Source organism: Panulirus ornatus, chromosome 37 (genome assembly GCF_036320965.1).
Source record: "Panulirus ornatus isolate Po-2019 chromosome 37, ASM3632096v1, whole genome shotgun sequence".
Lineage (NCBI taxonomy): Eukaryota > Metazoa > Arthropoda > Malacostraca > Decapoda > Palinuridae > Panulirus > Panulirus ornatus.
In genome coordinates, this window is record NC_092260.1 from 6,469,174 (window position 1) to 6,496,864 (window position 27,691).

At 39.0% G+C, this 27,691-nt stretch overlaps 1 protein-coding gene across 6 annotated transcripts in view; it reads right to left on the reverse strand.

The window, feature by feature from the left end:
- The window catches only part of LOC139760474 (uncharacterized), a 236,446-nt gene that overhangs the window by 133,448 nt on the left and 75,307 nt on the right, over positions 1-27,691 (reverse strand). For 3 of the 6 annotated variants that reach the window (XM_071683750.1, XM_071683747.1, XM_071683746.1), the window contains exon 4: positions 8,437-8,616. The exons of the other annotated variants lie outside the window; for them this stretch is intronic. In XM_071683750.1, coding sequence (XP_071539851.1) covers positions 8,437-8,616 — 180 coding nt within the window. The remainder of the gene's footprint in view (positions 1-8,436; positions 8,617-27,691) is intronic. 6 annotated transcript variants of the gene reach the window in all.

Sequence of the window (27,691 nt, forward strand, 5' to 3'; positions counted from 1 at the left end):
CGTGAAAGCTTACCTAGAGAAAGGGATTAAGAACAACGTTAACACATGTCTGGGTTCATCTGCTGGTCACTTCAGGCAGCGGAGATCGCTGTGAACGGGATGGAGGCTGCAGAACAAGTGATCCAATCACAGAGCGACACACCATGGTATCTGACTGGATGATCATCATTTGCTGGGAAACACAGTCCCGCCAAATGCTGGAATCAGTATCTACTGAGGAAGACCATTAAATGGTCGAAACGTTGAGGTATGTCTCAGCTCTAACCCGTTTGTTTCCATACCATCCTGTTTTCCACATGTCATGATGAGATAATAGATAATGAGATATCTTGGGGATGGGACCCCAAGTCTAAACACAAAATCCATTTATGTTTCATATACAACTTAAACACATAGCCTGAAGATAATGAATACAATATTTCTAATAATTTTGCTCATGAAACAAAGTTTGTGTAACATTGAACCATCAGCCGCCCATATGGACAATCTGTGGTAGTTTGGCATCACCTTTATTTCCGACTCTAAATCTATATGCAACTGAGAAGCAATCATTTTCTTACACTTATTCACACACAGCAAAGAATAAGCAAACAACGCAAAGTAATACAAACAGATCTGGCAGTGGCAATGGTTTGTAACAAACAGAGCGTCAGAGCCCAGCATGGGCAAGTGAGGTCAGATGTGGAATTTTCTTCTTGTTTAATGTCACGTCACTGCTCAAAAAGTTTTGGATTCTGGAGCAGTTCAGATTTTGGATTTTCAGATTAGGGATGCTCAACCTGTATGTACTGGTCCTAGAAATTACTTGAAATCCTCAAGATCAACTCAAAATCTTGTTGAATGGGCTATTGTATTTACTAGATTTGCTGAATTTTTCACAAATTTGGATCCTCCCTCATTTCTTACTTCTATTAATTCTAGCACTTCTATCATGTGTGGTGCACAACAGTACTATTGAATGTAAAGTGAATGGAAAATTAAAGCGAATAATACTTGAAAATGCATTGAGCAAATACTCAACATGAAATTCAAGAACGGATGAGATTTACACAATAATAATCTATCAAATGTTCAACTATGGGAGCTTATATTGACAAGAGTGTGGGAAGGGCAAACAGTGTTGGTTTCACCTTCTACACCTATTCTCCCCTAACACTCTACCACCACCATCTTATCTTAATCTTCCCCTTCAGTCTCACTTATGGGACTGGCTGTTTACTTTTTGTGTAAAAGACTACATTTGTTAATCATGAATATAGTGAATTCCATATCAAAGAGAAAATGACATTACATAAGTTCATTTATGGTGCAGAAGAGATGTTTCCAGAAAAAGTTTCAATAACGTATTTCTTTTGTTGAGAGTTCATACTGAAATAAAATAATATGAATTGAAGGTCAATATACTGTGCATAATTTTACAAACTAAGAATGTGGGTTGTGCTGTCATCTTGTGCTAAAGTGAGTTGGACTGCTTACCTTAGTGGACACTACCACCATGACTAATCGGCAACTATTGCCAAAAGTGGTTTTGAAACTTTTTCCATGTCTACAATATTTGATGCATTTTTTGTAGGCATCACATAAGTGAAACATCGAACAGTGAACTACCAGATTGCAGTGGCATGTACTCCACATTATGGCAACCTGTATATATGGAACAGCTGCTTAAAAGATAAATAACTGTAGCATCTATACAACACTCCTCAGCTTTGGAGAAGCAGATTTTGCAATCAGGAGGAGTTGTCTAATATGCTAAACTATCATGAAAATAAGTATAAAGGCTGACGAACACATTCTGACCTCAGAGTTGCTTTGCAGTCTAATTAATGATGCCCAACTGCAGTATCAGCGGTATAACAAATTAATACCCTCACAAAGTGTATACCAGCATGCAACTAATTCACCCATGTAAATGAAAAATGAGTGAATGATAACAAATCATGCAGAGATTTTGCTAAGAAGCCATAGCATGGTGATCTAGTTAAGTGGGAAATTATTAAAATATAAACGTTTACTCATGGCTCAAAATGACACATTTATAACAATTGTCTGACCCATACACTCAATCTCATAATCTTTCACGTACCAAAATGTAGTGTTATTTCTTATTCAGGTAACACCACTCCATATTTCATCCTTATGTTACGTGTCAAAAAAGCTAGTATTTCATAAAGTTTAACAACTCAAAATTATCTAGGAAGGTTCTGGTGGTTTGTTTTTGATTCCATCATTCTGTCGGGATCAATCTCCGAATGTTGATCTTAGCAACTCAGTGAATTGGACACACTTTGTATTTACTTATCTTGCATACTCAGAAAGTCTCCAGTACTTTCATGTAGTGCACTGAACAATTTTGGTCCTAGGGTGTTTAGAAGTTTCTTTTCTTACTTACTTTAACATCACTTTTTGCCAATGTTACTTCACAGTCATCAATATCATTCATTTCACTATAACAGATAATGAATTTCAAATGTAACAGATATTTTAGTTTTCTATATCTATTACTCCAATAGGAAATAATCATCAAGCACAAACTGAAGAATGGACTTATTTCAGTCATTCTCATTAATCTTTACATACAGCAAAGTTAGTGAGTGCTGTGAATATTCTTCCAATTTTCTCTAACTAATTAGTTTACAACTTCAAGCAATAATCACTCCACACATATGAACATCATATGTGTAATGCCATAACACCACATACTAACTTAACTGAAAAACATTTGCCAAAAAGTGGCTTTTTAAGTTACCCAGTTCCATTCACAAACATCTCACCTGACTCTTACACTAATTATCAGGGTAATAATTGCAATATAGATGTGTAATTATTGTTCATAATCACTCAATGTATGAAAGCTGTTTGAATGGTGTGCTTACTGTATATCATTTCTTACTTGTTAAAGTATAGAGTACTGTAATAATTTTCAAGTTCCCTTCAGATATTTTTTTGTACCTCATAATAATGAATGAAATAACTAAATTATAAATGTGTAATTATTGCTCACAATCACACTACTTATAATCACTTCAATCTGAGTATTTACCATTTATTCTATATTCAACTCACTAAAATATACAGCACTTTTTCATTTACGTTACTCTTTAAAGATTTTCATAGACAAATGTCTTACATGACTCATACTCTAAAAATGTGGAAAATTATCAAAATTTTAATGTTTACTCATGGCTCAAAATGACAAGTTTATAACAGTTGTCTGACCCATACACTCAGTATCATAATCTTTCACGTACCATAATGTAAAGTGTTATTTCTTATTCCCTTCCGAAATGTGTTACTTAACCCATGAACTCAAAAGTATTGCCATAGTTCCTAAAATAGTAGGTGTATTCGGAAAGACAGTGAGAGGATCTGATGTCTGGCCAGGCTCCCCAGGCCATCATTATGGGAGATCCATCCATACCAGAAGGCACATTGCTGGGGGCCTCACCATTCACTATCCAAGGCCAAAAGTGTTAAATGGTGATGCAATTATGCAAAAGTATACCAGAAGGAGGAGTAAAAGTATTTTGAAAAATGTGAAAGGAGATACTAATCATACTGACATATAAACTTTAATGAGCAGAATGAAAGTCTAAGAAGTGTTTACAGCATGTGAAAACTTTTATTCACTTTAACACACTGGACATGATATCTAGTACATGGATTGATGATCAGAGAGAGAATTGTGGTGGAAAAGCTACAGTTGACAGAAGTCACACAGGAGACGAACAGAATAAATGAAGGTGCACTGAAAGTTCTGCTGAATGGGAAGACTTCCAAGAGAAGAGTGCACACGAAACGTGCATGATGAAGTACTTGTCCCAAAAGTAAAATTGGATAACTCTTGTGGTAAAATGTGGATCAGAAGAAAGGAGGAAAGAAATCCTAAGAAAATTGTATGTTTTGGTACGGCCATGTAGAATATATGGAAGATGACAGATTATCATTAGACAATATATATAGTAACAGTTGAATTTACAGGGAAAAGGTTTATACTGCAAAAAAAGGAGAGGTATGTGTGAAGTGATTAAAAATATTTGAGATGAGGATACAACTGAAACAATTCTATTATGTGCAATGGAGTAACTTTGTGAGTGAATGTAAAGTTTGAGTGGAGACTTTAGTCTATCTATCTACCTAAATCTCTAGGGCCCATTCCCTTTAGTCTGTCATGAATCAACAGGCACTGTGGAAGAGCAAGAAATGTTTTGATTGACATGGTACCTATTTCCCTGAAGCAAGTTAAAGTTAGGTTGAGGATGTATATGAGTGAACTGAAAGGCTGCATGCACTTGGTATTCCCCTTATCAATAGTATTTTACCATCTCGGTTATTCTTCCATATGTTGATTTCAGGTGAAACTAACACACAAACTACATGGTGTGCTTCTGTAAGTATGCATCAGTACGACTACAGGGAGGTTTACTGCTAACAAAACCATTACTATATTCATCTCTACTTATAAATTTCTGTCTCAAGAGAACTAAACTGAAATCTTACTGTCAAATTACATGATTTTCAAGGGAAGACTCTGTTCCTTAACAACTTTATATTGTAAATTCCAGTGGTCTTAAACCTAGTAGTTTGTCTGTTAATGTAATAACTCTGTTCAAGTTTCTGTGATAATTCACACTTCCACCACATCATCTGACAATCTTGCTGCCAATATCTTATTTGTCAGCATTCAGAATAAAATCAAATTCCCCCAAAAGTGCTCCATCCTGTCACTTTTGTAAAAGTTGTACAATGGAATCTATTTTTCAAAATTGATTCACTCTTTAATAAAAGCTCCCATGAAAGTTGAAAATACTGGATTTGTTTTGGACAGAAGATGAAAAAGTCTTATTTACTGTCCCATAAAACTGGTAAAAGGAAGATATTACAATACAATGATGCCATACCTTGTTTATCTGGATTAATAGGTGCTTGGGGTGAACCATACGTCTAAAATTTCCACATCTAAGTAATTCAAAATCCAACCAAAATGTTAAAACAAATTTTTTTTTTAAATAATTCAAAATTACTTCTCATTTCTTCTTTTATACTTGCTTGCTGTTTCCTTCAATAGCAATGTAATGCTAAGAACAGATAAAGAAAAGGCCTTATTGGTTCACATTCATTCTCTAGCTGTCAAATGCAATGTATTGTAACTACAGCCCCCTATTGACAATAAGGCTCTACAGACCATCAAATGGTTTCAGAAGTATGTTAGAGGATAATGCTGTTGAGTAGTGGGGGCTCCATTGTGCTGACTGCATGATACATGTACTCTCCTCATGTGCTAAGCAAAAACATACTCTATTCAGTCACTAAGTCCTCAGGAAGCTTAATAATTAAGTGACTTTAGTGATACCACTGCGTCCTTAAGACTAAATCTGAAGCAGTTGACAATGTTGGCACCCTAAAATATTCAACTTTTGACAATTCAGATAAAGGTGAACTGTTTTTGTCTCAGGAGGTCTGAAAAAACTGTCAGTTTTCTTTTGTCTAACACCCATTTTCAGCTGTATATTATCTACTGCACTCTAGTTCTGATCTTCCCGATGTGGATACAGAATGAATGGATAAAGTTTCTCAGCCAGAAAATTTTGCTCCATATCTAAGGAGATTTGTAAATCACTTTAAAGGTAATAGCCATGTTGGTCAAAGAATATGTACTTGTAAAGATCTTTTCACCAGTTTCAAGGTGGTAACCTGGATCATCTTTAATCCTAAACATAGTCTCCAGTGACTTCAATTTTTTCCAGCTCCTTACAGTAGAATTCAGATTTCTATGGTCTTCTGGTGAATAGGTTTCAAACTCAGCTACTTTCTCCATCTCTTGCTTTGGTCCAATTAACATCTCTTAACAATCTCTTAACAATCTAATTAACAAATTCTCTTAACCATATCCCAGGTTCCTTCCATAATATAAACTCCATCCCTTGTGTAGTTACTTGCAAACATTTTCTTGGATTTTGATGCTCTTGCATCCTCTTGTTCATCTGACACCATTTTCTGCACATGAAAGCCATGTAATAATCTTTTGCAGTCCCTTCTTCAAGAGGGAATAACCTCTAGTCTGTGGGCAAGATGTGACGATATGATAAGAAGTGCTTGGGAACAAAAATCTGAATTTTACTCTGCCATTAGAGCAATGCAAAATTCCTACAGGAGGGGCATATCATATATCAAACAGGAATGATGCTTTCCTTTTTTTCTACAGAATTTCACTGCCTTCATTTGGAAATCTTGAACTGCAAAGACAAATACATAGTCCAACCAGTTCTTGAAAATGGTTTTGGTGAACCATTCACTTCTCTGAAGTCTCCATGAAATAAGAAATCTGTCAATAACGAGCTGCATTACCTTGTGTTTCTTGGCACAGATTGTACCTCTCTAATCCTGCACTCTGTAGTCCGGAAGCTCTCAAGGTCCGACACGTTTTGAATCTGCCACCATTAGTTTGTGGATCTGCCACCAGGTGGTGCTGTTAACAGCGCTATGGTGCCAAAATCTGTTTACACTGCAGCCAAGCTAATTAACAGTCCTGTTAACCTCATATTCAGTCTTCTGCTGAAAATGAAAGCCAGTAATGTTTAAAGTTTTAGGAAAACTTTGAAAGGTGCCAGGAGTACAGAATTAGAGAGTGTACTTATAAAGTGGTTTAAGCTCTCATGTAATGAAGGTGTAAGCATTTCTGGGGAGATGCTTACTGAGCAGGCCAAAGTTTTTCACAGAGAACTAAAGCTACATTATGTGAATATTCATGAGGATGCTTATACAAGTTTAAGTGAAGACATGGCATTTCAGTACACAGTGTGTGTGTGGCGAAAAGCATAGTGCTGACATGGAGGTTTGGAGGTCATTTTAAAAGAATCAATAAAAACTCCATTTCTCTATCAAACAACCAACAGCAAAATGTACAGGACAAGAGAGAGTGCAGGAGCCAGCTGCCTTGCTGGGACTGACACATCATGGGCTGCTGCCTTGACAATAACAGTAAAGCAACAATAGTAAAAAGAGTCAACCAAAGCCAACTTCCAACCTATGGTCATTCATTACATTATCTAATCGTCACAAAACTGTGACAAAGTTTGTGGATGAACTTGCACATTCAGTGGCACTGGAAAACTTAACCCCAAAACAAGTGTATAATGCTGACGAATCTGCCCTGTATTGACGTCGTATGCCATGAAAAACTCTTGTCCAAGATATTGTGGAGTGTCCATCTGGGGGTACTCCTGATGTAATCTGATGTAACAATCAAAACCTTGTTTGGAAGCATTATGGTTGTATTATTTCCTATTTTAAGCATTGTTCTACCTTTGATAACACAACAATATGTATGTGGAATGAGCTGGAAAGACTACAGGTCGGGCATATATCTATATAGGTGGTTCCATCAGGGATCAATTTCTGTTTTCTGGCATTTTCTGTGGTCCAGTAATGGCCAGGTCCCAATGTTACCAGACTGAAGAGATTCAACCTGTACTATCAAAATAAAACTGCTATATTCTTACAGCTCCAAGTGGCTATGGTGCATAAACAATCTGGTGCCCCTGATTCCACAATTTTACCTGAGGAGTAATTGAGAGAAAGTGAGCTGAAGAAAGTAAATTGAAATCATAAGCATATGGGTGAATAGGGCTTGAGGTTGAAGAGAGGTTATTCACTGAGAGAAGAAAGAGTGTGGGCAATAAGAAAGAATCTTGAGGGACACCGTTACTGACAGGATAAGAGGGGGAAAGCTGCCCATCAATGAATACCACAAAGGAATGACTAGAGAGGAAACTGAGCAAGAAGGAACAGACCTGTAGAAAAACCACAAGGAAGTAAATTAAGAAAGCATATACAGGCCACATCCTGTCATATGCTTTCTTGATGTCGAGAGCCACATCAAAAGTTTCAGCAAAATCCCTGGGAGAAGAGGACAAGAGGTAAGTCACATATGAGAGATCACCAGCAAACCTTGTGACACAACAGTTATAATGGTAATCAGAATGAAGGGAATGAGATTCTAAATGTATGACAAAGTGAGAGTTTAACGGTTTCAAAGACTTCAGAGACAGCAAAAGAGAGAGCAATAGAAGGGTATGAGTGAATGGATAGGCTGTATCAAGGCATGCTTCCAAAGAAAGGAAAAGTAGATTTTAAGACAGACACAAAACAGGCAAGCAAGGATCAAAAGCTACCTCAAAACTAAATTCCTTGAGGACTCTGGGCCATATTCCTTCTTTACTGGGGACATATTGACAGCATAGGTTCAGTGGAAGGATATGAGGGTGGAAAATTAGATGCAGAAAATAATCTTCCAAAAAAAAGTGGCTTTGTCAGTTGGGAATTAACCATATGATGATCAGTTTAGAAGAGAGAAGGAAAGGTTGAATTATAGGAGTCACTAGAGATGCTTTTGGTTAACTTTTAAACAATGGGATTTGTGTATAGCTGACTGACCAGGGCAGAAGTAATCTTCATGGGTTTTGTTTAAACTGTGTGCCAGTCTCATGACATCTGTATAGCTACTAAGTCTGGCCTTGGTTTCTGTCTTACACGGGCAGTGTATGTAGTGACTCAGTGATGCCTCAGACTGTGATGCACACCCTCCTCCATTTCTCCAACACTCCCCTGGGGGATCTATAAGGCAACTTCAGCATTATACCACAGACATATGAAATATGTAAACTCAATTTTTTGTACATATCCTTAAATTCATTTCTTTAAACTTATAATGGGGAACAGAAAATATAAATTATGCATACCCTTCAAAACTCTACCTCCTTCACTCCCGTGGGAAATCTATGTGTTAACTTCAGGGTTATACCATGGTCATATATGTTAGCTCACTCTTTTGTACCTATCCATCAAACAGAGAAACATATAATCTGAATGACACCCTCCAAAACCCTCCTTCATTTCTGTACCACTATCGTGAGGAACCTATGAGCCTATTTATGAGTTTTACTATAGCCATTAAAGATATGTTAGCTCACTTTTTTTTACATATCATCTATTCTGCATGTATTTCTTTATATTTCAAGATGGGAAACAAAAAAGCTAAAGATTTTGTTTATTCATCAATATTTTGATTTACATTTTGAAAGTTATGTCATTTAAGGGTTAAAGGTCAGAAAAAAATGAGGGCAAATGAGCACTCTCTTTTTATGAAGGTGTGCTTGGCATTACAAAGTACAGTTTTGCAGCAATTCCCAGCAGAAATATCAGCAATGCAGGATTAAGGGGAAGGGAAGCATTCTATAAGCCAATACGCTTTATCCTTGCTGTGAATGGCATCAGAGTATGAACAATCAAACAATGATTGGGGAAAGATGAGATTTAGGATTCCATCCCAGCCAAGATAACCTCTATTATGCCAACAGCACAGTAGGAGGCATTACAGGCTGCAAAGAAAAGGGACTTCTGAGTTCTCCTATAGTGCCAAAGTTGGCATTTCAATTGCAGGACACAGGAAATAATACTAATTTCGTATTCCCTGCATGTCATAAAAGATGACTAAAAAAGAATGGAAGCAGAGGCTTAAAACCTTAAATTTCACCCTCTAAAAGTAGGGACAGATTAAGAGGCCATACAAGAAGTGCTCTACAAAGACTCAGACTGGGATGTCTGAATGTGTGTAGACATAATCATGAAAAGTGAAAGAGAGGAATTGACAGTATGTTCAAGGAGAGGAACATGGGTATTCTGGGTCCAGGTGAAACTAAGCTCAAGGGGAAGGAAGAAGAATGGTCTTGGAATGTCAGAAGGGTAAAGTTGGGGTTATTATGTGGGTAAGAGCAAAGGAAAGAGTGGCATTTCTAGACATTGTTGTGAGAATGCATTTTAATAAGGAAATGAGTTCCAGACTCATGGGGGTGAGATAAAGTTGATTACAAGAGATGGGTGACTGTCGGTACTTATATATCCACTAAAGAGATGAGTGAGGGAGATAATGCATCAGCAATTCTGAAGTAAGGGACTGAGTACTTGTAATGGTAGATATAAATGCAAGAGTGGGTGATGTAGGTGTTGAGGGTAGAACTGGGGGTGAATGAAAATGGTCAACAGCTTGTCATGCTGTGCTACAAAATGACATGAGACTAGGAACACATGGATAAAAAAAAAAAAAGCTGCATACATAAATATATGTAGATAAATGGGGTTGAGTCAACGGGCATTATTAGATTCTGTACTCACTGAAAGGCATGCAACGGAAAACTTTCATGTGAATGAGCTAAGAGGATCAGCTTGTGAGATGCCAAATAAACTCTTCGCTGGAAGTGAGTTTATGGTGAGTTTAATGAAGGAGGAAATGACATACGTTGGAGGAAGGGGATGAAAGTGAATATGCTTTGAAAAGGAGCTTTTGTGTGGAAAGACCAACAATGGCATAAGGTGAAAGTAAATGTAACTAGGGGGAGCAAAAAGGAATGAAAGCCACTGTTAAAGGAAACATTGCTTACATGGGCGAGTGAAGTATGTGGCATGCAGAAGGTGGGAGGTAGGTGTTTGAGAAACAGTTGCCAAGTGATGGAATGAAGAATTTAAATTTCTATTGAAACAAGAATGAGAGGTGTGTGAGCAATCTCTGAAGGGATGAAGTGTGTGCGACTTGGAGATGTGCACAAGAAAGTAGCAGGAGGTTTAGAAGATGGTGCACAGGCTAGAAAAGGGACTAAATGTGAGATGGGTTGAGAGAGTATCAGCAAACTTCAGAAAGAATATGAAAATGTTTTAGGAGGTACCCTGTGTAAGGAGCACAAGAGTACAAATGTGAAGTTTAAATGAGGAGAGCATATGGAGAAGTGGTAACACACAAGGAAGAGGTAAAGAGGAGATACATATTATGAAGGAAAGATGATAGAGTGGTAGCAGATGTGAGATGCTTGAGACAAGGAGGTATCCAAAGCAAGAGAGTCATGGTGAATGTTTTCGTGAAAAGAGAAGCGGTGGTGAAAGCCTTGCACAAGATGAAGTGTGGTAAAGCAGTGGGAGTGGATGAGATTGCAGTTGAATTTCTCAGAAAAGGTATGAGCTGTTGAGTGGTTAGTCAGGATCATGATTATCCTGAGGACAGCTGAAACAACCTTTATGATGTACAGTGAAATCTCCTTCATAGAGGATTTAAGCTTGTGAATGTGATGAAATCAAAGCTTCTTGGCAGGGAGTCAAACAATACAGTCATACAGTTGTAAATAGCCGAATGAACTGAGGAGGGGGATACAAAAAACACAAAAGCATAATTTTTTAAATGGTCTTTCACCTTACAGTCCTATCATTTCTGGATTAAAGCAATCGAGGGGAGAGAGAATATGGATGTAGAGTACCTGAGTCGGCAGACAGACTAAAGTGAGAATGAGGGTAATTAAAGATCAAGTATATCACTTTTCATAATGATGCTTATGGTGAGGTAAGTGGTACAGGTTGCACCTCTCTAATCTGGTGCTCTGTTGTCTGGTACATTTTGAATCTGCTGCCATTAGTTTGTGGATCTGCCACTAGGGCGGTGCTGTTAACAGCGCTATGGTGCCAAAATCTGTTTACACTGCAGCCAAGCTAATTAACAGTCCTGTTAACCTCATATTCAGTCTTCTGCTGAAAATGAAAGCCAGTAATGTTTAAGTTTTAGGAAAACTTTGAAAGGTGCCAGGAGTACAGAATTAGAGAGTGTACTTATAAAGTGGTTTAAGCTCTCATGTAATGAAGGTGTAAGCATTTTTGGGGAGATGCTTACTGAGCAGGCCAAAGTTTTTCACAGAGAACTAAAGCTACATTATGTGAATATTCATGAGGATGCTTATACAAGTTTAAGTGAAGACATGGCATTTCAGTACACAGTGGTGTTTTGGCGAAAAGCATAGTGCTGACATGGAGGTTTGGAGGTCATTTTAAAAGAATCAATAAAAACTCCATTTCTCTATCAAACAACCAACAGCAAAATGTACAGGACAAGAGAGAGTGCAGGAGCCAGCTGCCTTGCTGGGACTGACACATCATGGGCTGCTGCCTTGACAATAACAGTAAAGCAACAATAGTAAAAAGAGTCAACCAAAGCCAACTTCCAACCTATGGTCATTCATTACATTATCTAATCGTCACAAAACTGTGACAAAGTTTGTGGATGAACTTGCACATTCAGTGGCACTGGAAAACTTAACCCCAAAACAAGTGTATAATGCTGACGAATCTGCCCTGTATTGACGTCGTATGCCATGAAAAACTCTTGTCCAAGATATTGTGGAGTGTCCATCTGGGGGTACTCCTGATGTAATCTGATGTAACAATCAAAACCTTGTTTGGAAGCATTATGGTTGTATTATTTCCTATTTTAAGCATTGTTCTACCTTTGATAACACAACAATATGTATGTGGAATGAGCTGGAAAGACTACAGGTCGGGCATATATCTATATAGGTGGTTCCATCAGGGATCAATTTCTGTTTTCTGGCATTTTTCTGTGGTCCAGTAATGGCCAGGTCCCAATGTTACCAGACTGAAGAGATTCAACCTGTACTATCAAAATAAAACTGCTATATTCTTACAGCTCCAAGTGGCTATGGTGCATAAACAATCTGGTGCCCCTGATTCCACAATTTTACCTGAGGAGTAATTGAGAGAAAGTGAGCTGAAGAAAGTAAATTGAAATCATAAGCATATGGGTGAATAGGGCTTGAGGTTGAAGAGAGGTTATTCACTGAGAGAAGAAAGAGTGTGGGCAATAAGAAAGAATCTTGAGGGACACCGTTACTGACAGGATAAGAGGGGGGAAAGCTGCCCATCCAATGAATACCACAAAGGAATGACTAGAGAGGAAACTGAGCAAGAAGGAACAGACCTGTAGAAAAACCACAAGGAAGTAATTAAGAAAGCATATACAGGCCACATCCTGTCATATGCTTTCTTGATGTCGAGAGCCACATCAAAAGTTTCAGCAAAATCCCTGGGAGAAGAGGACAAGAGGTAAGTCACATATGAGAGATCACCAGCAAACCTTGTGACACAACAGTTATAATGGTAATCAGAATGAAGGGAATGAGATTCTAAATGTATGACAAAGTGAGAGTTTAACGGTTTTTAAAGACTTCAGAGACAGCAAAAGAGAGAGCAATAGAAGGGTATGAGTGAATGGATAGGCTGTATCAAGGCATGCTTCCAAAAGAAAGGAAAAGTAGATTTTAAGACAGACACAAAACAGGCAAGCAAGGATCAAAAGCTACCTCAAAACTAAATTCCTTGAGGACTCTGGGCCATATTCCTTCTTTACTGGGGACATATTGACAGCATAGGTTCAGTGGAAGGATATGGGGTGGAAAATTAGATGCAGAAAATAATCTTCCAAAAAAAAGTGGCTTTGTCAGTTGGGAATTAACCATATGATGATCAGTTTAGAAGAGAGAAGGAAAGGTTGAATTATAGGAGTCACTAGAGATGCTTTTGGTTAACTTTTAAACAATGGGATTTGTGTATAGCTGACTGACCAGGGCAGAAGTAATCTTCATGGGTTTTGTTTAAACTGTGTGCCATCTCATGACATCTGTATAGCTACTAAGTCTGGCCTTGGTTTCTGTCTTACACGGCAGTGTATGTAGTGACTCAGTGATGCCTCAGACTGTGATGCACACCCCCCTCCATTTCTCCAACACTCCCCTGGGGGATCTATAAGGCAACTTCAGCATTATACCACAGACATATGAAATATGTAAACTCAATTTTTTGTACATATCCTTAAATTCATTTCTTTAAACTTATAATGGGGAACAGAAAATATAAATTATGCATACCCTTCAAAACTCTACCTCCTTCACTCCCGTGGGAAATCTATGTGTTAACTTCAGGGTTATACCATGGTCATATATGTTAGCTCACTCTTTGTACCTATCCATCAAACAGAGAAACATATAATCTGAATGACACCCTCCAAAACCCTCCTTCATTTCTGTACCACTATCGTGAGGAACCTATGAGACCTATTTATGAGTTTTACTATAGCCATTAAAGATATGTTAGCTCACTTTTTTTTACATATCATCTATTCTGCATGTATTTCTTTATATTTCAAGATGGGAAACAAAAAAGCTAAAGATTTTGTTTATTCATCAATATTTTGATTTACATTTTGAAAGTTATGTCATTTAAGGGTTAAAGGTCAGAAAAAAATGAGGGCAAATGAGCACTCTCTTTTTATGAAGGTGTGCTTGGCATTACAAAGTACAGTTTTGCAGCAATTCCCAGCAGAAATATCAGCAATGCAGGATTAAGGGGAAGGGAAGCATTCTATAAGCCAATACGCTTTATCCTTGCTGTGAATGGCATCAGAGTATGAACAATCAAACAATGATTGGGAAAGATGAGATTTAGGATTCCATCCCAGCCAAGATAACCTCTATTATGCCAACAGCACAGTAGGAGGCATTACAGGCTGCAAAGAAAAGGGACTTCTGAGTTCTCCTATAGTGCCAAAGTTGGCATTTCAATTGCAGGACACAGGAAATAATACTAATTTCGTATTCCCTGCATGTCATAAAAGATGACTAAAAAAGAATGGAAGCAGAGGCTTAAAACCTTAAATTTCACCCTCTAAAAGTAGGGACAGATTAAGAGGCCATACAAGAAGTGCTCTACAAAGACTCAGACTGGGATGTCTGAATGTGTGTAGACATAATCATGAAAAGTGAAAGAGAGGAATTGACAGTATGTTCAAGGAGAGGAACATGGGTATTCTGGGTCCAGGTGAAACTAAGCTCAAGGGGAAGGAAGAAGAATGGTCTTGGAATGTCAGAAGGGTAAAGTTGGGGTTATTATGTGGGTAAGAGCAAAGGAAAGAGTGGCATTTCTAGACATTGTTGTGAGAATGCATTTTAATAAGGAAATGAGTTCCAGACTCATGGGGGTGAGATAAAGTTGATTACAAGAGATGGGTGACTGTCGGTACTTATATATCCACTAAAGAGATGAGTGAGGGAGATAATGCATCAGCAATTCTGAAGTAAGGGACTGAGTACTTGTAATGGTAGATATAAATGCAAGAGTGGGTGATGTAGGTGTTGAGGGTAGAACTGGGGGTGAATGAAAATGGTCAACAGCTTGTCATGCTGTGCTACAAAATGACATGAGACTAGGAACACATGGATAAAAAAAAAAAAAAGCTGCATACATAAATATATGTAGATAAATGGGGTTGAGTCAATGGGCATTATTAGATTCTGTACTCACTGAAAGGCATGCAACGGAAAACTTTCATGTGAATGAGCTAAGAGGATCAGCTTGTGAGATGCCAAATAAACTCTTCGCTGGAAGTGAGTTTATGGTGAGTTTAATGAAGGAGGAAATGACATACGTTGGAGGAAGGGGATGAAAGTGAATATGCTTTGAAAAGGAGCTTTTGTGTGGAAAGACCAACAATGGCATAAGGTGAAAGTAAATGTAACTAGGGGGAGCAAAAAGGAATGAAAGCCACTGTTAAAGGAAACATTGCTTACATGGGCGAGTGAAGTATGTGGCATGCAGAAGGTGGGAGGTAGGTGTTTGAGAAACAGTTGCCAAGTGATGGAATGAAGAATTTAAATTTCTATTGAAACAAGAATGAGAGGTGTGTGAGCAATCTCTGAAGGGATGAAGTGTGTGCGACTTGGAGATGTGCACAAGAAAGTAGCAGGAGGTTTAGAAGATGGTGCACAGGCTAGAAAAGGGACTAAATGTGAGATGGGTTGAGAGAGTATCAGCAAACTTCAGAAAGAATATGAAAATGTTTTAGGAGGTACCCTGTGTAAGGAGCACAAGAGTACAAATGTGAAGTTTAAATGAGGAGAGCATATGGAGAAGTGGTAACACACAAGGAAGAGGTAAAGAGGAGATACATATTATGAAGGAAAGATGATAGAGTGGTAGCAGATGTGAGATGCTTGAGACAAGGAGGTATCCAAAGCAAGAGAGTCATGGTGAATGTTTTCGTGAAAAGAGAAGCGGTGGTGAAAGCCTTGCACAAGATGAAGTGTGGTAAAGCAGTGGGAGTGGATGAGATTGCAGTTGAATTTCTCAGAAAAGGTATGAGCTGTTGAGTGGTTAGTCAGGATCATGATTATCCTGAGGACAGCTGAAACAACCTTTATGATGTACACTGAAATCTCCTTCATAGAGGATTTAAGCTTGTGAATGTGATGAAATCAAAGCTTCTTGGCAGGGAGTCAAACAATACAGTCATACAGTTGTAAATAGCCGAATGAACTGAGGAGGGGGATACAAAAAACACAAAAGCATAATTTTTTAAATGGTCTTTCACCTTACAGTCCTATCATTTCTGGATTAAAGCAATCGAGGGGAGAGAGAATATGGATGTAGAGTACCTGAGTCGGCAGACAGACTAAAGTGAGAATGAGGGTAATTAAAGATCAAGTATATCACTTTTCATAATGATGCTTATGGTGAGGTAAGTGGTACAGGTTGCACCTCTCTAATCTGGTGCTCTGTTGTCTGGTACATTTTGAATCTGCTGCCATTAGTTTGTGGATCTGCCACTAGGGCGGCACTTTTATCAGCGCTAAGGTGCCAAAATCTGTATACACTGCTGCCAGTTAAGTTCTGTTAATCTCTTATATTCAGTTTTTGATGAAAAAGAAAGCCATAAAACTTTGAAAGGTGCCAAGAGTACAGAATTAGACAGTGCACTTGTAAAGTGGTTTAAGCTCTGACATAATAAAGATGCAAGCATTTCTGGGGAGATGCATATCGAGCAGGCCAAAGTTTTTCATAGAGAATTAAAGCTAGACTATGACTGTAAATATTTGCAATGATGGTTACACAAGTTTAAGTGGAGACATGGAATTTCAGCACATTGTGTATGCAGAGAAGAGCATAGTGCTGACGTGGAAGCCTCCATTGTAAGGTCGCATTAAAAGAATCGATAAAAACTCCAATTCTCTACTAAACAACCAACAGCAATTCGTACTGGGTGAAAGAGAGTGTACAAGCCGGCTGCCTTGCTGGGACTGACACATCATGGGCTGGCTGCCTTGATGATAACAATAAAACAACAATAGTAACGAGTCGACCAAAGCCAACTACCACCCTATGGTCGTTCATTACAATAACTTGTCACAAAGCTGCAACAAATTTTGTGGATGAACTTCCACAGTTAGTGGCATTGGAAAACTTAGCCCTGTATTGGTGCTGTATTCCATGAAAAACCCTTGATACACCTTTGATAACACAGCAATATGTATGTGGATGAGCTGACAAGACTAGGGGTCAGAAATATGTTTACATAGGGGGTTTCCTTAAAGGTCAAAATCTATTTTCTGGCACTTTCTGTGGTCTGGCAATGGCCAGGTCCCAAGTTTGCCAGATCAAAGAGGCTCAACCTGTATAGAGAAATCAGATATGAGTAAATCCTTGAATGTATGGGTGAAATGTCATAATCTAACATAGAGAAATCAGATAAATTGTTTTAAGGAGGGGTGATATGTTGTGATGTAACTATTCTCTCATACATCTAACCAATATACTTATGTAATAGTTGACCTTGTGGATAAGTCAAAACCTGAATTTTTGCCAACTACATTTTTTCATGCACTTCATGTTTATGCTGACACCAGTTTTTAAGAGACAATAGAACAACATTTGAGAACTAAAATACCAGATGTTATCCTGAAAGTAAATTTTCTGGTGAGAAAGTGAAGTCATCCTGAGCTATACATTTTCATTATGGTGTCTGTGAAATACCATCCTAAAACAGTGTAACCACAAGTTATTTATGGTACAAGTATTCCTATGCATATCAAATCAAATAAAGCTATGACATGATAAATAATTTTCAGTAATGAATCCATTCAAAGACAGAATGTGGTCACAACCAGAAGTAATAGCAACACTGTTGTCACACTAGAAACTGCATTCCCACCAATCCCTCCCTCAAACATTCATTCAAATTCTCACATCATTATCTGCTACAATAATTCACATTACTTACTATAAAAATGCTGCAGTACATCATTAATTTGCCAGTATTAGTCTAATTACATTATATTCAATCTAATCATAATATGCTCCATTTACTTCTCATAAAGCTGTCTGACTTGAAATATACTGTTAGTTATACATACATTCAGAGGTGGGATGCCATAACAACAAAAATGTTACCAGTGTTACCAGATTGGACACTTTGCTTCTGCCACTCCCTCCCTGAAAGCAGCCAAATAGAAACCAAACAGTAATTCACTTTTTCATGCATTTTTACATTCTCACTTTCTTTCATTTCATATTACAATAATTAGTAGTTGGTTGGTAGCCAAAGGCCAGGGATGTTAGTGTCTTCTGCTTAGTGAGCCAGCACTTAGTGGTTGTCAAGTTGCACTTCTCTGACCCAGGTAGCAGTCTTTTCTTTCTGTCTCACTAACCTGAGGACTAATAGCATTCTGTTCACAAACATACAATCTCTCCTTGTCATATGTAATACTTGACAACACTAAATTCATGCAGGTCATTTTTTGAAACCCTAGATTTTCCTATAGTGAGCACTATGTGCTAGTCCTGCCTCTAGGCAAAATAGTAGGAGCAGTGGATAAAAGTAGTAGGTAGAAACATTTAGGCAGGATTATTAGGTAAAAACATTAGGTAGAAGTAGTAGGTAGAAGCACTATATAGTAGTCATAAGGAACATCAGGAAGGAGCCTCTCCAAACACTGTACTAGAGTTGCCCTCTGCCAGTTGACTGTTAAGGGTGAGGCACAAGAGGTTTAGAAGTGGCACGGGAATTCTTCAGTTATGGAGATTCTGTTGCCATGTTGCCTTTGAGGGAGTTCCAATTGGAACAGGCATCAGTGATACAGATAGAATAGATAGATAATTCATATTATATAACATAAAAAAGTTTCTTTTGGTACCACTTTGTCTATGTAGGTACATCACAGTTAATTCAATCAAATCACAGTATCCTCTGATACCATGTTCAAGTTGTCATTCAAAGCTATCTGACACAAGAAGTATCATCAGTTTGTGAATCCATACAGAGGTAGGATGTAACCACAACAGAAATGCCATCAACACTGTTGCTGGTCAGAACTGTTCCACACAAATAGGCCATCATGGAGTTAATCTATTTTTCCCTATGGAGGTTATTTCTTAAACAAAAGTTCAACAACTAAAATAATCCTCTCTTCATAAACCTACCACTTACCATCAAAGAACAATACTTTGCATACACAAACAGTGACACTATGATGACTCTCTGGTACCATTAAATGACTGCTTTACACAGTTTTCAACTACTCAGTACTCTAATATGGTTACTGGAAAGCATTTACCAGTAAAAAAATAAAAACACTTTCAAATTCAAGCAAGGAGGAAGAGGTTAATTAGAGTGGTGATGGTGAAGGGGATTGTATTTTCAATAGATAAGTTTACTGCTTGGAGATGTAGTCTCTCTACCTACCTATCTATATCTCTGATGCCTGTTCCTTCCTGGAACTCTGTCAATGTGGCTAAGGCAACAAAATTTCCATATATAAAGAGGCAAAATAAATCCAGAGCTTAAACTTGAGCACATTTAAGAACTACCGAAATGATAATAAGATTTACAGTAATATAAGAAAGAGACAGGAGGTCAAGAGAAAGGTGCAAGAGGTGAAAAAGAGGGCAAATGAGAGTTGGGGTGAGAGAGTATCATTAAATTTTAGGGAGAATAAAAAGATGTTCTGGAAGGAGGTAAATAAAGTGCGTAAGACAAGGGAGCAAATGGGAACTTCAGTGAAGGGGGCTAATGGAGAGGTGATAACAAGTAGTGGTGATGTGAGAAGGAGATGGAGTGAGTATTTTCAAGGTTTGTTGAATGTGTTTGATGACAGAGTGGCAGATATAGGGTGTTTTGGTCGAGGTGGTGTGCAGAGTGAGAGGGTTAGGGAAAATGATTTGGTAAACAGAGAAGAGGTACTAAAAGCTTTGTGGAAGATGAAAGGCGGCAAGGCAGCAGGTTTGGATGGTATTGCAGTGGAATTTATTAAAAAAGGGGGTGACTGTATTATTGACTGGTTGGTAAGGATATTTAATGTATGTATGACTCATGGTGAGGTGCCTGAGGATTGGCGTAATGCGTGCATAGTGCCATTGTACAAAGGCAAGGGGGATAAGAGTGAGTGCTCAAATTAGAGGTATAAGTTTGTTGAGTATTCCTGGTAAATCATATGGGAGGGTATTGATTGAGAGGGTGAAGACATGTACAGAGCATCAGATTGGGGAAGAGCAGTGTGGTTTCAGAAGTGGTAGAGGATGTGTGGATCAGGTGTTTGCTTTGAAGAATGTATGTGAGAAATATTTAGAAAAGCAAAAAAGTAAAAAAACTTACGGTTGTTATCAGGTCACCCCTAAGTCTTCTCTCTTACAAAGTGAGTCATTTATAATACCTCTAATTTTCACTGTAGCTTAGCTCTCATAATTCTGGTACCATCTTTGTTGCCTTCATCTGGACCTTCTCTATGAGAACTTTGTGCTTCTTTAGGTGCAGTAATCAAACCTGAGAAACAGCTGGAGCTCCTGGCTCTGCACAGAAAGAAACCACTCAAGACAACCTGTTTTCCCTATCAACTGTAAGCTTTGAACCAAGAGCACGAAATATGCAAGGTTTCTGATATCTTTTGCTTAGAAGTGGAATCCTTGGAGTCGGGATATTCCATACACAACATTTACCTCGCATCCTCTCTACTGGTACACAGGTTGTGAAAACAGCACCTACGATGCCAAAGAACTAAAGTCAGTTATAGAGAATATGCAAGACCAGCCTGACACTGCAGCAACTTGCATCATCAGCCAGAGTCCTATCATTATTGATAATTATATTGGCATTGATTCCCTTCTTCACAATGCTACAGAATTTGGTTTCTTCAAGCTACGGGGAAACCACGTTTGATATGAATAGCTTGGTAAAAATTTCCTTATCCATATACTTGAAAGCTATTCTGATATTTACCAGCAGAAAGTTTGTTTCCTTAATTGTTCTCCTAATATGGGACTCTGGCAACAGGTTAGGGATCATGTTGACTCCAACTCCTTCTCATGCTTATTTCCTATTTTGCAGTAACCAAGTCTTCTGCCTTGTCCCATTGTCACCTTTTGCCTTATCCCATCCTAATTGCTTGACATATGCTCGGGCTGAATTTCATCACCCATGTTACAGACTAACTTTGGGAAGACAGTCTAGGTCCCCTTGTCAGATAATACAGTCCATCTCACTTTTCACTTCCTCATATTAAAGGAGTTTCCCCCCCTTTTTCCTGCTTGGTGATCCAGCTTCTTAATCAGCCTCACATGTAGTACATTGTCAAATGCTTTCGAGCACTCCCAATACATACAGTCCCCCCCAACCTTCCCTTTTGTTAAGGAGTGACCTCACTTTCACGTAAACTTTAAGAAGTCAGTTACATATGACCTCCTTTCCCAAAGTATGCAAGCTGTACATAAATGTTGATGAGCATGGGTAGTTCCAGCACTAGCCTGAGACTGTTCCTGGCTGGAAACAGTACACAAGTATTAAACAAAAAGAAAGAAAAGAGAATAATGAGAGCTGGGGTGAGTAAATACCGTAAAACTTCAGGGAGAATATGGGGATGCTTTATAAGGAGGTTAACAATGTGCAAAAAACAAAAGAACAATGGAAACCTCAGTGAAGGGATAAATAAGAAAGCAGTAACATAGTCATGAAGTGAGGAGGAGATAAAGTGAGTTCTCTGAAAGACTTAAATGTGCTTGATGATAGGGTGAAGGATGTAGGGTGTTTGGGTATGGGTAGTGTGTGAAGTAAGAGAGTCAAGGCAAGTGGATTTAATGAAGAAAGGAGAGGTGGTGAAAGTCTTTGGTAAGGTGAAAGGTGGCAAGGTGACTGAGATGGATGGTATTGCAGCTGAATTTCTTCAGAAAGGGGGTGACTGTGTTGAAGATGGTTATGAAAGAATTCCAATGTATGTATGGATCACAGCATGGTGCACAAGGATTGACAGAATGCATGTATCATGCCACTGTATAAAAGCTAGGGGGATAAAAAGTGTTTAGACTACTGAGGTATAAGTTGGCTGAGCTGACTTGGTAAATTGTATGGGAGAGTAGTGATTGAGAGGGTGAAAGTAAGTATGGAGCATCAAGGCAGTGTAGTTTTAGAAGAGGTAGAAGATGTATGGATCAGGTGTTTGCTTTAAAGAACGTAAATGAGAAATACTTAGAGATACAGAGGGATTTGTATATAGCATTTAGGGATCTGGAGAGAGCATATGATATGGTTGACAAAGATGCCTTGTGGAAAGTTTTAAGAAAATATGGCATGAAAGAAAAACTACTAAAAGCAGTGAGAAGCTTTTCTCAAGGATGTAAGGTATGTATGAGCAGGAAGAAAGGAGAGTGAATGGTTCCAAGAGAAGGTTAGTCTACGGCAGGGGTGTGTGATATCATGGCTGTTTAATTTGTTTATGGATGGGAAGGTGAGAAAAGTAAATACTAGTGTTGGAAAGAGGGGACCAGTATGCAGTCTGCAAGGGATGAGGGAAGCCTACAAAGTCAGTTGAGTAAGGAACTGCTGAAGCTGGTGACTGAGTTTAGAAGAGTGTATGAAAGGAGAAAGTTGAGAGTAAATGTGAATAACAGCATGGTTATTAGGTTTAACAAGGAAGAGAGGGACAGATTAAATGGGGTGTCCATTTGAATGGAGAGAAACTGGAGGAAGTGTTTCAGATATCTGGAAATAGATATGATAATGGATATGGAAATAGATATGGAAGTGGGAGTCACAGGGTGGGAAAGGGGAAAAAAGTCCTGGGAGCATTGAAGAATGTGTGAAATGAGGGGTTGTTACCTAGCAGGGCAAAAATGGGTATGTTACAACAAAGTTATGCAAGGAATGGGCAATAGATGAGGATGTGTGGAGGATGATGGATGTGTTGCAAATGAAACATATAAGGACAATATGTGGTGTGAGGTGGTTTTGATTAAGTAATAAAAGTGCTAGAGATAAATGTGGTAATAAAAAAGAGTGTGTTTGAGATGGCTGAAGACAGTATGCTGAAATGGTCTTGACATATGGAGAGAATGAATGAGGAGAGGTTAACAAGGAGGATATATGTCATGGAGAGAATGAGTGAGAAGTTAATAAAGAGGATATATATGTCAGATGTGAAGGGAATAAGAAGGGTGAGATCACACTGGAGATGAAAGGATGAAGTGAAAAAGATTTTAAGTCATTGGGGCCTGAACATGCAAGAGGGTGAAAGGCGTGAGTGCAGTCCACTGGTCAGGACCACAGGTCATAAGGAGTTGTGAAGCTGAGTTTGCATCTACGGGCAGAGAGTGCAGGAATACTGAGAGGTAAGTGAGTGGCATTTTCTTTAAGGTAGATTTATTGTGGGCATGAGGGGTCTTGGGATATGATGAAGCTGTGTTTGTAGTGTTGCAGTGATAAGTAATGTTCAGACTGTCAGGACAGTGTGACTTGTGTCTGTCTGGTGAGTCTAGTTTCTGATGGGTGTATGTCTCTTCATTCATTTCTTCCACAGTAAAACTCACCACCCAGCCAAATCTGCCCTCATCATCTATCCAGTCAACCCTTGCTAATGCCCCATACATATATTATTATTATTATTATTATTATTATTATTATTATTATTATCATTATTATTATTATTATTATTATTATCATTATTATTATTATTATTATTATTATTATTTTGCTTTGTCGCTGTCTCATGCGTTAGCGAGGTAGCACAAGGAAACAGACGAAAGAATGGCCCAACCCACCCACATACACATGTATATACATATATGTCCACAGACGCACATATACATACCTATAAATCTCAACATATACATATACATACACACACAGACATATACATATATACACATGTACATAATTCATACTGTCTGCCTTTATTCATTCCCATCGCCACACCACCATACATGAAATAACAACCCCCTCCTCCTCCATGTGCGCGAGGTAGCGCTAGGAAAAGACAAAAAAGGCCAAATTCGTTCACTCAGTCTCTAGCTGTCATGTAACATTGCATCGAAACCACAGCTCCCTTTCCACATCCAGGCGCCAACAGAACTTTCCATGGTTTACCCTAGACGCTTCACATGCCCTGGTTCAATCCATTGACAGCACATTGACCCTGGTATACCACATCATTCCAATTCACTCAATTCCTTACATGCCTTTCACCCTCCTGCATGTTCAGGCCTCGATCACTCAAAATCTTTTTCACTCCATCTTTCCACCTCCAATTGGGGCTCCCAATTCTCCTCGTTCCCTCCACCTCTGACACATATATCCTCTCTGTCAATCTTTCCTCTCTCATTCTCTCCATGTGACCAAACCATTTCAACACACCCTCTTCTGCTCTCTCAACCACACTCTTTTTATTACCACACCTCTCTCTTACCCTATTATTACTTACTCGATCAAACCACCTCACACCACATATTGTCCTCAAACATCTCATTTCCAGCACATCCACCCTCCTCCGCACAACTCTATCCATAGCCCACGCCTCACAACCATATAACATTGTTGGAACCACTATTCCTTCAAACATACCAATTTTTGCTTTCCGAGATAGTGTTCTCGACTTCCACACATTCTTCAACGCTCCCAGAACTTTCGCCCCCTCCCCCACCCTATGATTCACTTCCGCTTACATGGTTCCATCCGCTGCCAAATCCACTCCCAGATATCTAAAACACTTTACTTCCTCCAGTTTCTCTCAATTCATATTTTTTTTTTTTTTTTTTTTTATACTTTGTCGCTGTCTCCCGCGTTTGCGAGGTAGCGCAAGGAAACAGACGAAAGAAATGGCCCAACCCCCCCCCATACACATGTACATACACACGTCCACACACGCAAATATACATACCTACACAGCTTTCCATGGTTTACCCCAGACGCTTCACATGCCTTGATTCACTCCACTGACAGCACGTCAACCCCTGTATACCACATCGCTCCAATTCACTCTATTCCTTGCCCTCCTTTCACCCTCCTGCATGTTCAGGCCCCGATCACACAAAATCTTTTTCACTCCATCTTTCCACCTCCAATTTGGTCTCCCTCTTCTCCTCGTTCCCTCCACCTCCGACACATATATCCTCTTGGTCAATCTTTCCTCACTCATTCTCTCCATGTGCCCAAACCATTTCAAAACACCCTCTTCTGCTCTCTCAACCACGCTCTTTTTATTTCCACACATCTCTCTTACCCTTACGTTACTTACTCGATCAAACCACCTCACACCACACATTGTCCTCAAACATCTCATTTCCAGCACATCCATCCTCCTGCGCACAACTCTATCCATAGCCCACGCCTCGCAACCATACAACATTGTTGGAACCACTATTCCTTCAAACATACCCATTTTTGCTTTCCGAGATAATGTTCTCGACTTCCACACATTTTCAAGGCTCCCAAAATTTTCGCCCCCTCCCCCACCCTATGATCCACTTCCGCTTCCATGGTTCCATCCGCTGACAGATCCACTCCCAGATATCTAAAACACTTCACTTCCTCCAGTTTTTCTCCATTCAAACTCACCTCCCAATTGACTTGACCCTCAACCTACTGTACCTAATAACCTTGCTCTTATTCACATTTACTCTTAACTTTCTTCTTCCACACACTTTACCAAACTCAGTCACCAGCTTCTGCAGTTTCTCACATGAATCAGCCACCAGCGCTGTATCATCAGCGAACAACAACTGACTCACTTCCCAAGCTCTCTCATCCCCAACAGACTTCATACTTGCCCCTCTTTCCAGGACTCTTGCATTTACCTCCCTAACAACCCCATCCATAAACAAATTAAACAACCATGGAGACATCACACACCCCTGCCGCAAACCTACATTCACTGAGAACCAATCACTTTCCTCTCTTCCTACATGTACACATATAATATATATATATATATATATATATATATATATATATATATATATATATATATATCTCGTTTTTTTTTTTTTTCCCAAAAGAAGGAACAGAGAATTGGGCCAGGTGAGGGTATTCCCTCAAAGGCCCAGTCCTCTGTTCTTAACGCTACCTCGCTAATGTGGGAAATGGCGAACAGTTTCAAAGAAAGAAAGATATATATATATATTTTTTTTTTAATTTTCCAAAAGAAGGAACAGAGAAGAGGGCCAGGTGAGGATATTCCCTCAAAGGCCCAGTCCTCTGTTCTTAACGCTACCTCGCTATTGCGGGAAATAGCGAATAGTATGAAAAAAAAAAAAAAATATATATTTTTTATTATTTTTTTTTTATTATACTTTGTCGCTGTCTCCCGCGTTTGCGAGGTAGCGCAAGGAAACAGACGAAAGAAATGGCCCAACCCACCCCCATACACATGTATATACATACGTCCACACACGCAAATATACATACCTACACAGCTTTCCATGGTTTACCCCAGACGCTTCACATGCCCTGATTCAATCCACTGACAGCTCGTCAACCCCGGTATACCACATCGATCCAATTCACTCTATTCCTTGCCCTCCTTTCACCCTCCTGCATGTTCAGGCCCCAATCACACAAAATCTTTTTCACTCCATCTTTCCACCTCCAATTTGGTCTCCCACTTCTGTTCCCTCCACCTCCGAACATATATCCTCTTGGTCAATCTTTCCTCACTCATTCTCTCCATGTGCCCAAACCATTTCAAAACACCCTCTTCTGCTCTCTCAACCACGCTCTTTTTATTTCCACACATCTCTCATACCCTTAAGTTACTTACTCGATCAAACCACCTCACACCACACATTGTCCTCAAACATCTCATTTCCAGCACATCCATCCTCCTGCGCACAACTCTATCCATTAGCCCACGCCTCCCAACCATACAACATTGTTGGAACCACTATTCCTTCAAAATACCCATTTTTGCTTTCCGAGATAATGTTCTCAACTTCCACACATTCTTCAAGGCTCCCAGGATTTTCGCCCCCTCCCCCACCCTATGATCCACTTCCGCTTCCATGGTTCCATCCGCTGCAGATCCACTCCCAGATATCTAAAACACTTTACTTCCTCCAGTTTTTCTCCATTCAAACTTACCTCCCAATTGACTTGACCCTCAACCCTACTGTACCTAATAACCTTGCTCTTATTCACATTTACTCTTAACTTTCTTCTTTCACACACTTTACCAAACTCAATCACCAGCTTCTGCAGTTTCTCACATGAATCAGCCACCAGCGCTGTATCATCAGCGAACAACAACTGACTCACTTCCCAAGCTCTCTCATCCCCAACAGACTTCATACTTGCCCCTCTTTCCAAAACTCTTGCATTTACCTCCCTAACAACCCAATCCATAAACAAATTAAACAACCATGGAGACATCACACACCCTGCCCAAACCTACATTCACTGAGAACCAATCACTTTCCTCTCTTCCTACACGTACACATGCCTTACATCCTCGATAAAACCTTTTCACTGCTTCTAACAACTTGCCACCCACACCATATATTCTTAATACCTTCCACAGAGCATCTCTATCAACTCTATCATATGCCTTCTCCAGATCCATCAATGCTACATACAAATCCATTTGCTTTTCTAAGTATTTCTCACATACATTCTTCAAAACAAACACCTGATCCACACATCCTCTACCACTTCTGAAACCACACTGCTCTTCCCCAATCTGATGCTCTGTACATGCCTTCACCCTCTCAATCAATACCC